We start from the raw sequence: 13294 nt of genomic DNA, 5'->3' as shown, positions 1-13294 counted from the left end.
CCACTAGCAGTGTATGAGAGCTCTAGTTTCTCCATATTTCCATCAACACTTGGCATTATCGGCCTTAGTAATTTTAGCTATTCCTTGGAGAAGGCAATGGCACCCCACTCCAGTACTCTTGCCTGGAAAATCCCATGGACAGAGGAGCCTGGTGGGCTGCAGTCCATGGGGTCGCCAAGTCGAAGACTGAGCGACTTCAGTTTCACTTTTCACTTTCATACATTGGAGAAGGAAATGGCAACCCACTCCAGTGTTCTTGCCTGGAGAATCCCAGGGAAGGTGGAGCCTGATGGGCTGTCGTCTTTGGGGTCGCACAGAGTTGGACACAACTGAAGCGACTTACCTCCTTACCTCATGGATATATAGTGATATCTTACTGCAGTTTTATTTTTTAGTCATAAATCCATGAAATTTATTTTTTAAATAAAAACGATAATGAAAAAATTAATACTGTGTGATGTCACTTATATAATGAATCTAAAAATGTTGAACTCATAGAACCAGAGAGTAGAATGGTGGTTACAAAAACTATGGGGTAGGGAAAATGGGGAAATGTTGGTTAAAGGGTACAAACTTTAAGGCATAAGATGAATATATCTTGGGATCTAATATACAGCATAGTGACTATAGTTAATAATACTGTATTGTATAACTGAAATTTACTAAGAGATTACATCTTAACTATTTTTACCAGAAACCAAAGCCCTATATACTATACACACACACACACACACACACACACACACGCATACACACACACACACACACACACACACACATATATCATCATATTATGCACTCTAAATATTACGTACAAATTTTATTTGTCAATTATGCCACCACAAGGCTTCCCTGATGGCTCAGTGGGTAAAGAATCTGCCTGCAATGCAGGAGACAAAGGAGACATGGCTTCAATCTCTGGGTCGGGAAGATCCCCTGGAGAAGGTAGTGAAAACCCACTTCAGTATTCTGGCCTGGAAAAGCACAGGGACAGAGGAGACTGACATCCTACAGTCCATGAGGTCGAATAGAGCTGGACACGACCGATCAGCCAACACACAAGGCTGGAAAAGAAACTATAAACGCTGTTATAATCTATTAATTTCCTTAGAGGTTACCTTCCGTACTGCTTTAGTTTCTATCACTGGAGTTTTAAGTTTGCATTTTCCTGATGATTAAATGATACTGAGTATCTTTTCCTGTGCGTATCAGAAAATCGTATTATCTTCTTTTGTGAATTGTCTTTTCATAATTTTTTTCTGTTTCTCAGTAGATTGACTTCTTTTTTTTTTTTGAGTCTCCTTTATGTCCTAGATATAAGCCATTTGTCAGACAAATATAATGTAAATATTTTCTCCTATTCTTTGGCTTTGCATTTTCAGCTTATTAATGTTCATTTGAAGAGCAGAATTTTTAGTTTAGATAAAGGTTGACTTACCATATTGTCTTTAATTTGGGCCTTAGGGGCCTTGTCTAGGAAGTCTTTACCAACATTAAAGAATGCAAATGTTATTGGTCTGGATTAAATGTTTAAGGTTATGACACATTTAGAGTAGCAGTATGAGGTAAATGTTGAGCTTTGCTTTTTCTGCACATTGAATTCTAGAATAATTTGTTGAGAAGACTGTCCTTTCCCATTGAATTATTGTGGCATCCTTGTCAAAAACAGTTGACCATATTTTCATGTGTATATACGGGGAAAGCATACATTTAATTCTTTCTGTAATCTCTATTTTGTTTCATTGATTAAATTCAATTCATAGGTCAGTTCTAAACAGTCTTGATTTGAAATAAGTCTTTAAACCCAGTAGTGTGAGTCTTCCAGTTTTATGCTTTTAAAAAATATTTTAACTATTCTAAGTCCATTTTATTTATCCATATAAACATTGGAATCATCGATTTCTACAAAGAAGAAAACTAGATTTGTTCTAAAACTGTAATAAATCTGTAGATAAATTTGAATAGAACATCTTAATAATATTGTCTTTTAATCCATGATTTACTATGCTTTAATTTCCCCTAGAAATTTGCCAGTTTTAAGTGTACAGCTGCTGCTGCTGCTAAGTCACTTCAGTCGTGTCCGACTCTGTGTGACCCCACAGATATCAGCCCACCAGGCTCTCCAGCCCCTGGGATTCTCCAGGCAAGAACACTGGAGTGGGTTGCCGTTTCCTTCTCCAATGCATGAAAGCAAAAAAGTGAAAGTGAAGTCACTCAGTCATGTCCAACTCTTATTGACCCCATGGACTGCAGCCTACCAGGCTCCTCCGTCCGTGGGATTTTCCAGGCAAGAGTACTGGAGTGGGGTGCCATTGCCTTCTCCATTAAGTGTACAGGGAGTGAACTTATTTTGTAAACTTTATCCTTCAGAGTCTTATATTTCTGGCAATGGTGTAAATGGTATATGTTAATTTTCATTTTTTTGGCTACTAAGTAATTCAGTTGCTTCTGTATATTGATCTTATATTCTGCAACTGTTCACAAATTAACTTCCTAATTTTGGTAGCATTTTTGGATATCTGCTGGGATTAATGCATGACTTTGTCATCTTTGTTTATAAAGGAATAATAAAATGGCCCCTGTTTTAACTATATCTAGAAACACAATGCTTTCACTCCTTTTATAGATAAGTAAATTGAGATTAGAAAGACAGAGTGGTAAAGTGATGAAGAGAAAGGATTTGGGATTTAGGGTGGAATCCAAATTTTTACCATTTACTAGTTGTACAACCTTGGGTAAGCTATTCTTCTGTCTTGGTTTCTATGTATCTAACACAAATATGCTGATGCTGATAAAAAATAATAATACAAGTAATAATTTAATATTAGAAATTGTGTCTTACTACTGTTGTTCTATTACCTGAGATAATGAATGTGAAGGTTTTAGCACAGTGCCTGGTCACAGTGACAGGCTTTAGCACAGTGCCTCAGACACCAACCAATGATACTTGGGTAGACTTCTGAATTCAAGTTTAGGAATGTAATATTGATGGACAAGATAGGTTTTTTCCCATTATTTATCAAAACTATTTTTCCTTTAAAAAGTACCCAGAACAGGAAAAATGTGTATTCAAGCCCATAGGATAAATCCCCTTGAAGAAAGGACAAAGTAAACTTATTCAAGGATACATGAGAAGTCTTATTTGTGGGGAAATTTTGACTGGAAGATTTGTAGGTAATGTGTGATATATTCTCAGTTCAGGGTCCCTACTAGTTAATTAATCCCAATGATGTATATCTTTAATCCTAGGCAATAATGAACAAATTCATAGTTCTTAGACTGTCACTCAAAGCACAAGTTTTAAAAGACTTATCCACTTTTCTTTTTAGAACCCCATAAAATCTCGAATGATCACAAGAAGGGCTTTGTAGAGAAAAACTAGGAAAAGCTAGCATGCGGTTTATCATTGTCCAAAGATGATCCTCAAGATCTATCAGATTGCAAGGGGATATTTCAGCTCAGTCAGGGGGAATTTAGAAGTCTTTCTCTGCTGGCTGATCACAACCAGGGTGTCAGCCAACAACATCCGCTTATTCTCAGATGACAGCAGTTAATTAGCTCTTGTTTCTGTTTTGACTACTGACAGACTTAAATTATATTCATATTGTCGTGCAGAACAAATGCATAGAAAGGTTTGCCTTTGATCTAAATCATATAATTAAAACACATATGGCTAAAGATAATTTTGGCTTGAAAACCAAATATCCTATTTCAACAGAAGTTCAAGTTGACTTATAAAAATGCAGACATTACCTCTGAGATTGACATTACAAAATGTCCTGAATATCTCTGCAAATTCCTCAATCCTCTTATCACTTTGACTTTTTAAAGATTTAACGCTATAGTTGTAAGTATAAATCATGTTCTTTATGTATAATTCTTGAACTAGAATAAATTTCATCCTTTCATTATGATTAAAAAGCTTTCCCTTTTCCTGATCCTTATAAACTATCTCCCAACAATCTTTATTAAAGGTCAAGAAAATTATTTTTATAAAAGCCAGAATAACATATCACTTGTAGTAATTTAAATTGCAGAAGAATTTGTACTTTTTTGCTGAGGACCTCTGTAAAGCATTCTAGGGGTGTTGGGATATTTTCCTTTTAAAGACAAATGCTCCACGCTTGGCATGCTCTAGCCACTGTTGCACCCATTTGAAGACTTCTAGAGTAGAGTTGAGCATGGGCAAAGCACCTCTCAAGGGAAAGTGTATGCATTGGAGATCTTTGCCTTTTTCTATACTCTATTTGCCTTCCCAGGTGGCGCTAGTGGTAAAGAACCCACCTGCCAGTACAGGAGACATAAGAAACACGGGTTTGATCCCTGGGTCAAGAAGATCCTTTGGAGGAGGGCATGGCAACCCACTCCGGTATTCTTGCCTGGAGAATTCAATGGACAGAGGAGCCTGGCGGGCTACAGTCCATAGAGTTGCACAGAGTCGGACACGACTGACGCGACTTAGCACACACACATACCCTCCTGCTTTCTTTTACTTTTTTTACTTCATTTTTCTTCTCAAAGAAACATAAAGAGACACCAGTCAGAAATACAAATATGTTTTCTGATTTCCTTGATTAGAAGCTGCCCAGATATTGAGAGGTGAAAACCAAAATGATTATTTACATAATCCTTAATGCTGACCATTTTAAAATACACTGCAAAAAAATCAATTGTAAAAGGTAGGTTTAAATAGGCTCTTCTTTCTCCACTAAATTGTCCTCTTTTCACTAAGATAATTTAACGCTGAAATAAGCTTGTTGTGTACTCAGTTGCTTCAGTCATGTCCAACTCTTTGTGACCCCATGGACTATAGCCCGCCAGGCTCCTCTGTCCATGGGATTCTCCAGGCAAGAATATTGAGTGAGTTGCCATGTTCTCCTGCAGGGGATCCTCGTCTCCTGCATTAGCAGGTGGATTTTTTACCTGCTGAGGCATTGGGAAATCAGTTTATGTAATCATAAAATTTACAGAGCTGCCACTGTCAATTTGTGCGTTCCACAGCTTTCCAAAGGACTTCAAGCAACATGATGTTTTGATCCCTTGTGTCAAGGAGTGGTCAAGGTTAATCCATCAGCTTTCAACTTTCAACTGAACAATATACCCCAATGGAATGGTAGCTATAATCATATGGTATTTTTAGGAAAGTGATACTCTGAAAAATAATATCATAATTATGTATTTATGAAATGTTGATATAAACTGGAGATTTAACAATGACTGCTAGAACAAATCATTATATTTCTAAAAGAAATAAAATATGCACAGAGAGAGTATCAATCAAATGATGTATGAAAAGTCTCAGTCTTGTTATCTTCTTAATGAATGCGGTACAGAGTGTCATAAATGCCCTTACATCCTTGTTACATACTGTGAATTACAAAGAGAAATACCAAAGAGATGGTAAATTGACTTCCCATGAACAGGGTCTAGTGTGTGAATCCTTTGTCCCTTTCTCACTTCTTAGATGCCTTTCATTAGTGAGCTCTCATATTCTAATAATCAATCCCCAAATACTCATAATTATGGGAAGACAATACTATTGCATTTTCAGTCACATTATGATATTTTTAGTGTGTTGAGTACAGTAATTATTTATTAACAGCAACATATGAAAGTACAAATAAAATATCTTTATGTACAAAGTGGCAAGGCAGGATTTTGACCCAATATTTAATAATACAGTTGCGAATTTCCCCTGTGTTAACATAGTGGAAAACAATAAATACAAACATTAGGTAATAGAAGAACAATAAAAAAGTAGAAAAGTCTCCGTGGATGAAAACTGTTGGTTCTGAAAACTTTAAATTGAAGGGACAGATTTCATCAGTGAAACCACCTGCTGGTCTGTCAGGTTAACTGCTCACAGATGCCCCTCCTAAAATCCACTCTCCTAGGAACATAGTATTCCTACAAAATGCGGTAATGCACTTCTTCACATCCTAAAGGATAGGGGAGCCGCATGATTCTTTCTGATTCTATTAGATTACTGCATGTCATCTGGACATCACTTCATTGGGACAGGTGACTGGCGAGCAGGATTGGCAGTCAGGATTGATTCCACAGGGCTTTCTCCCCATGGAGCATTGAAGCTGAAGAGTAAGCCTGTTGGGGGGAAACAAACAAGTTCAGATTACAAGAAAGGGAAGGAGCAGAGATGCTGGAGGAAGACCATCACTTGGTAAGAAATGTTAGTGACCAGCTGAATTTTTCCACCCAGTAGAGTCACTGAAAGGGCTTCCCTGGTGGCTCAGACAATAAAGAATCTGCCTGCAACGTGGGAGACCTGGGTTGACTCTGGGATTGGGAAGGCCCCCTGGAGAAGGGAATGACAACCCATTCCAGTATTCTTGCCTGGAGAATTCCATGGACAGAGGAGGCTGGTGGGCTATAGTCCATGGGGTTGCGAAGAGTCAGACACAACTGAGCAACTAACACACACACATATAGAGTCACTGGAATGTCCCAGAAGCACTTCAACCTCAACAAGTCTGAAAAGAAACCCACTAGAGTGCCTCCCAAACCTATTCCCTCTTGCTCAGTAGTTCCAACCTTTTCTCTTTCCTCCACAATCCATGCAGACAATCAAGCTACAAGTGAGGCCATAATCTATACCCCTAATAGTCCTTACCCACAATGCCTACATTCACACAATCACCACCTCTGGAGAATTTTATTTTCCAGACACTTCTCTATTCCATACTGCTGCTTCATTTCCATTCCAGCTACAGACTTGGGATAGTCAGAACTGCAATAGCCCTCTGACTTCTCTGCTTCTAGTCTTATCACTCTTGAATTGATCTTCCACATTAAATACTCAGTGATGTGTTTCAAGCACAAATCTCACCATATTCGTCTTCTGATTCAAACACTTCGCTGTACCCAATCATTAACGGGACATCATTCAAGGACTGTTGCTTGGGGTAACAATGTTATGAAATTTATTGGCAACTTTCATGCTTTGCTGCTGTGTACTGGGGAGGAGAATGAAGGGGCACTCTCCACCTCTCCTTCACAGGAAGGCTTTAGTTTATTACTTTGGGTTTTCTCATTTGCAGTACAGAAACAACTGTCTGTTTTGGTCTGAAAAGGAACAGAAACCTGAAGTTTCTGTGCTTTAATTGGGAAAGGGGCACACGCCCCCCACATCGAAGGCTTAGGTGCCCTTTCATGCTGCTGGTGGCAATGCCGGTGGTTTGCTGGAATCTGGGAGGAGAATGACACGGTGGGGTTGGGGGTGGGCAGGGGGACCAGGGTGGAGACTTGCATTTTACTCCCTCGTGGTGTGGTTGATGGAGGCAGGGCCTTTGGTAGGAACCAGTGCACTGCTGCCTTGCCTGGGAGGAAGATGGACACTAGTTGCCATGGTTTGGGGGATGCTTTGAAGAGCCAAGAGTGGACAGAGGGTCCATGTCAAGCCTTAGTCTGCGGAAATGACTGTAAAGCAGGGCATTTCTTTCTTTCTTTCTTTTTTTTTTAAAGCAGGGCATTTCTAATGTCCTTCCAGAGTACTTGTGGCCGACAGATGGTCCAGCCCAGGCAAGAGCATGGTGTAATTCTAGAAGAAGTACAGTGATTACTGGGATGACTGAGAAACAGTCCCCACTCTCAGATTTTGGACTAATTTCCTGGGTGTGTTCTACATTCAAGGTCAGAGAGTCTCCCGAAATGAATAAATGGCTTCTTGACGGCATTAATAAAAAGGAAATAATCTGATTTTATTCTGCTTAGGAAAAGAAAGCATTTCATTCTCTCCATGTGGAGTCCTGTACACTGTAGCTTAGCCAACCCCTCTTATGATCCGGTACCCTCAACTGCTTCACCCTCACTCATCAGCCCTGCTGGCACTGAGCTCTATCTTCTAGAACTGTGCTTCCTACATTATCTATGGACCAGGTTGGCTTTTTTAAACATCTCTAATCAGTTGCAAACTGGTATTTTTTAAAATAAAATCACATGAGTAAAATGTTGAAGCTATATCAGATCGCTATAACAATTTTAAATGCTTACACTCAGAGGCTGTACTTAATCTCATTGTGGAACAGAATTAACGGTTCACTGACCCTGCAGCACATACAGAAAGAACAGCTCTAGGGTAAACAGTTTTCTATAAAATTTTCCATACCCCATGCAGTTTCACAATTCTTTGCATTTACACATGCTGCTCCCTGTGTCTAGAAAAACCTAGGCCACTTTTTTTCTTATCCTGTAAATCTCAACTTAAATACTAAATTCTCTGAGAAATTTATCATTAAACTTCAAGGTACTATGGCTATCTTTACATAAAGTGAAAGTTACTTAGCCATGTCTGACTCTTTGTGACCCCATGGACTGTAGCCCACCAGGCTCCTCTGTCTGTGGGATTCTCCAGGCAAGAATACTGGAGTGGGTTACCATTCCCTTCTCTGGGGTATCTTCCCGAGCCAGGGATTGAACCCTGGTCTCCCACATTGAGGGCAGATTCTTTACTATCTTATTTACCATATTCTGCTAAAATGATCTTATTTGTATATCTTGCCACGAGTCTAAGCTTCTTCAGGACAGCAACCATGTCATGTTCCTCTTAATATCTGGTCTAGTACTTAGCAGAGTAAGATTTCTGTCGCTTTTTTCTTCAACTGAACCATAATCCTCTGTAGGTGAGCTTCCAAGTGAAGCTAAGTGTTTGCACCATAGATCAGCTAGGTAAATATTTTGATTTGTGTGAGTAGGATAATGGTCAGGATTAATGTGGCACTGATAATTTTTTCTCCTTAAAGATCAGAAATCAACAATAGGAACAAACTGGGGTTGTCATCAGAGTGTATTCCACATTGACAGTCTTTCTCAAGAAACAGATTTTGCTTGCTTCATTAATGATTTTATTCATTAGTTGATGTTCCAGTTTGAATGTCTATACAATACCAGCATAAACTTTCTTTCCAACATTATAATCCCTCTAAAACTCAGTGTGCCAGCTTCAATGATAATACAAAACTTTATGGTCATGGAATCTTTCACAACCCTAAATATTATATATTTGTGATTCTTTAAAAAATTAATGATCGCTTTAATAATAAAATATCATGTTAGATTCTTTAACCATATCGACAGTACTTTATAAACAGAGGAGCACAATGGTTTTAGGAGAAAAGACCTTTCTGTCCTGGTTTTATGGATGTTGAACACAGTGTAAAGCATTATAAAGAAATTCGTTCAGGGCTATAGACTAGGATTGGAAAATAAATCTCTTTTTACTTGTGATGTTTTCTTTCTAGCCCTCATCATTCATTTTAAATGTAAGAAAAATAATTGAAAAACATATTAAGCTCTTCTGGAAGTTCATGAAGATGCTTTTAGATTATCAAGGGTATCATTTAGAAAATTACAAAAGTACAGTGAATTATATCTGGGAGAAAAGTAGAAACGGGTAATATTCCATTTTGTTGAGGATCTATGGGAAGAGACTTTCATACAAGTTACTGGTCTTGCTTATTCCTGGTTCTTTATTGATCTGAGATTCCCCTCATATCTTAAATGGGTAGGTGACTCACAGCAGAATGGACAGGGGAACTACTGGCGAGGGAGTGACCAGGTGGCAGCCAGTCCCCTGCCTTCTACAGCATAGGATTGGTCTCAGAACAATTAAAAGGACTTCTGTTCAATTCTAAAATTGTTTTCCCTCTCATTTAAGATTTATCTTGGACACTGTTGCTGTTTAGTTACTCAGTAGTGTCCGACTCTTTTATGACCTCATGGACTGTAGCCCTGCCAGGCTCCTCTGTCTATAGGATTTCCCAGACAAGAATGCTGGAGTGATTTGCCATTTCCTTCTCCAGGGGATCTTTCCAACCCAGAGATTGAACCTGTGTCTCTTGCATTGGCAGGCAGCCCTATATCTTGGACATGTTTCAGTTTATTTCAGTTCAGTTCATTTCAGTCACTCAGTCATGTCCGACTCTTTGCAACCCCATGGACTGCAGCGTGCCAGGCCTCCCTGTCCATCACTAACTCCAGGAGTCTACTCAAACTCATGTTCATCGAGTCAGTGATGCCATCCAACCATCTCATTCTCTGTTGTCCCCTTCTCCTCCCTCCTTCAATCTTTCCCAGCATCAGGTTTTTTTTTTCAAATGAGTCAGTTCTTCAAATCAGGAGGCCAAAGGAGTTTCAGCTTCAGCATCAGTCCTTCCAATGAACACCCAGGACTGATCTCCTTCAGAATGGACTGGTTGGATCTCCTTGCAGTCCAAGGGACTCTCAAGAGTCCTCCAACACCACAGTTGGAAAGACATGTTTATGTGCAATTAAAAAATTATCTTGAGAGTTATTTGTTTTTGTTAGCTGTGTAATGTCATCAATAGGATGAAAAATAATTTATTTGAAATTTCCATACCATTAGACACACTGTTTCTAAACATTTGCTGCTATTCTCTGTATACTAATTTCTAATAATATTTCAATAATTTCCTTATGAGAATTTCCTAAAGTGAAGTTACTAGGTGACAAATGTGAAGATTTTAAGTCTCTTAGCTAATATTACCAAACTGCTCTTCAAAAAGATTAATCCAATTAATCCAATTTATGCTGTCAAATGCAGCATATGAAATTATCTGTTTCACCAGTATGATTTTTAAATACTGGAAAAATAAAGCTCAATTAAATTGAAGGTTATAATTTTATATTACCATTTCTATTTTCTCCTCTATGAATTGCCTGTTCATGGCCTTGGATCATTTAAAAGTTTTCCAATTTGTATAAATGTCTTTGGGTATTTAGAATATTAATTAATTGGTCTCGTATTTATGGCAAGTGTTTTCCAATTTATGGTTTTCTTTATGACACGTTTGAAAATTTTAAGTCATGATGTAGTAGAAATTTCTGTCTTGGAAATTGAATTTTCTTGTATTGTTTCATGGTTTGAAAATTCTTAATCAGACACATAATAAAACCTAACTAAATTTTCTTCTACTGTCTTTCTTTTACATTAAGTTCTTTATACATTTCCCCCATATAGATATGGCCTTCCCTGCTGGCTCAGATGGTAAAGAATCTGCCTGCAGTGTCATAGACCTGGGTTCGATCCCTGGTCAGGAAGATCCCCTGGATAAGGGAATAGCTTACCCACTCCAGTGTTCTTCCCTGGAGAATTCCATGGACAGAGGAGACTGGTGGGCTATAGTTCATGGAGTTGCAGAGTCAGACACGACTGAGCGACTAACAGCAACGTATAGATAACATTATAGCTCAGTTGGTAAAGAATCTGCCTGCAATGCAGGAGGCTCTGGTGCAATTCCTGGGTCAGGAAGATCCACTGGAGAAGGGATAGGCTACCCACTCCAGTATTCTTGGGCTTCCTTTGTGGCTCAGCTGGTAAAGAATCCGTCTGAATGTGGGAGATCTGGGTTCAGTCCCTGGGTTGGGAAGATCCCTTGGAGAAGGGAAAGGCTACCCACTCCAGTATTCTGGCCTGGAGAATTCCATGGACTGTATAGTCCATGGGGTCACAAAGAGTCGACACAACTGAGTAACTTTCATTTTCATAAATAATATTAGCTAATGATCCTTCACACTCATTATTAACCAGTTTTTTTTTTTTCAGACTATTTGTTGGCATCAATAAGAAAAAAGATGTTGCTTTCCTGCTCTGCATTTTTGTGTAGAAATTCTGACCTAAGTAGAAGTTCTATATAACAGCAAATCAATTCCTTTAGCTATGTCACCCTGTCACTCCTAATTAATCATGAGAAAATCAATCTAAGAAGAAGATAACAAAGCATATTTGCACTGTAAAAGGGCACAAATATGTATAGAAATACATACAGCTAATATATTTCTAAAATTTGAAACTTAACAAAAGTTGTTTTGTACTAATAGCCATTTTGAGGGTGGTATCAGCTAAGTAAATTATACAGGGAAAGTTTAAACTAAAATAATCATTTTCTTATTCTGAAAAATTATGGTTCCTAAATGTAGCAATAAATATGCAATGAAAGGATAATATTTTATGAAACTCTTACTGACCTTCCTCTTGCTGACATGAAGGTCTCAGATTTTAGAACTAGACTGAAGTGATGAAGTGTATCAATCATGCCATGTAGTTTTAAATCTTTTTCTCTTAATTATTTTCTTATTTCTTGTGTGTGCGTTTATGTTCTCACTAGACAAACTTCACAGAGAGGGCAATGATCATAGATGAAAGGTATTCTGGAATTCCATTAAATATAATACTCTGCACTAAATAAATGATCATTATATGAAGCAGCAGGCTTTAAATACATCTAGAAATTTATACTGAGATGAACATTTTTAACATGAGTTAATGTGTCCATATAAGTGTTTGCTGTTACCTACAGATCCAAAGACTTCTCAACTTCTTTTTTCAACTTCTAGTTCAAATGCGTGTGCTAAGTTGGTTCAGTTGTGCTGACTATTTGTGACCCTATGGACTGTAGCCCAGTCTTCCCTGGTGGCTCAGTGGTAAAGAATCTGCCTGCAATGCAAGAGCCGAAGGAGACACGTGTTCCATTCCTGGGTTGGGAAGAGCCTCTGAAGGAGGGTGGGGCAACCCACTTCAGTGTTCTTGCTTGGAGAACCCCATGGACAAGGGAGCCTAGTGGGCTACAGTCCATGGGGTCTCAAAAACTCAGACACGACTGAAGCATGTCCGTGACACACAGCCTGCCAGGCTCCTCTGTCCACAGGATTCTGCAGGCAAGAATACTGGAGTGGATTGTTATTCCCTCCTCCAGGGGATCTTCCCAACCCAGGGATCAAACCCACGCCTCCTGTGTCTCCTGCACTGCAGGTGGATTCTTTACCCCTGAGCCACAAATGTATCCTATTTATCTTGAATTTCTGAGCCGATATTTGATTTCTAGTTGATACTTTAGAAAGAAATTACTGGTTACTACATTTAAAGTTCAATGATTCAAGAGAAATAAAATGAAAAAGGGTAAGACAAATAGACAATAGAATTGACCAATGTCAAGCATGTTTCTTCCCATTACTTTCATCTTTACTCTTCAGAACATTGTTATGTAATTTCACAATTACTCAGAAAGGCAACAGAAATTATTTACTTCTGCAAATCCAAAGACAAGAGATTAGAGGCTAGGGATATTTTTAAAGTACAAAAGTGGAAAGGAACAGGAATTGGGTGATAATTCATTTTGTTGAGCTTGTTTGGATCAGCACTCGTCCTTATTTTCTGTACAGAGACTGTATTGAGGCTGCCTCCTATATAGAGACTTTTCTTTTTTTTTCTTTCCAACTGAACACTTCATCTTCCTCCAAAGTGGACAATTAGTTACCAAGA

General features: G+C 38.5%; 1 protein-coding gene across 3 annotated transcripts in view; it reads right to left on the bottom strand.

The window, feature by feature from the left end:
* Positions 1 to 5564: 5564 nt before the first annotated feature.
* EMCN (endomucin) overlaps positions 5565 to 13294 on the bottom strand; it is a 125247-nt gene continuing 117517 nt past the window's right edge. For all 3 annotated transcript variants that reach the window (XM_010848293.1, XM_010848291.1, XM_010848292.1), the window contains one exon: positions 5565 to 6102. Coding sequence is in view for 2 of the 3 variants with exons in the window: in XM_010848291.1 (XP_010846593.1) it covers positions 6005 to 6102 (98 nt within the window). In the remaining variant the exon portion in view is untranslated. The remainder of the gene's footprint in view (positions 6103 to 13294) is intronic.

Source organism: Bison bison, unplaced genomic scaffold (assembly GCF_000754665.1).
Source record: "Bison bison bison isolate TAMUID 2011002044 unplaced genomic scaffold, Bison_UMD1.0 scf7180017864263, whole genome shotgun sequence".
NCBI classification, from domain to species: Eukaryota; Metazoa; Chordata; class Mammalia; order Artiodactyla; family Bovidae; genus Bison; species Bison bison.
This window is presented reverse-complemented; position numbering and strand designations above follow the sequence as displayed.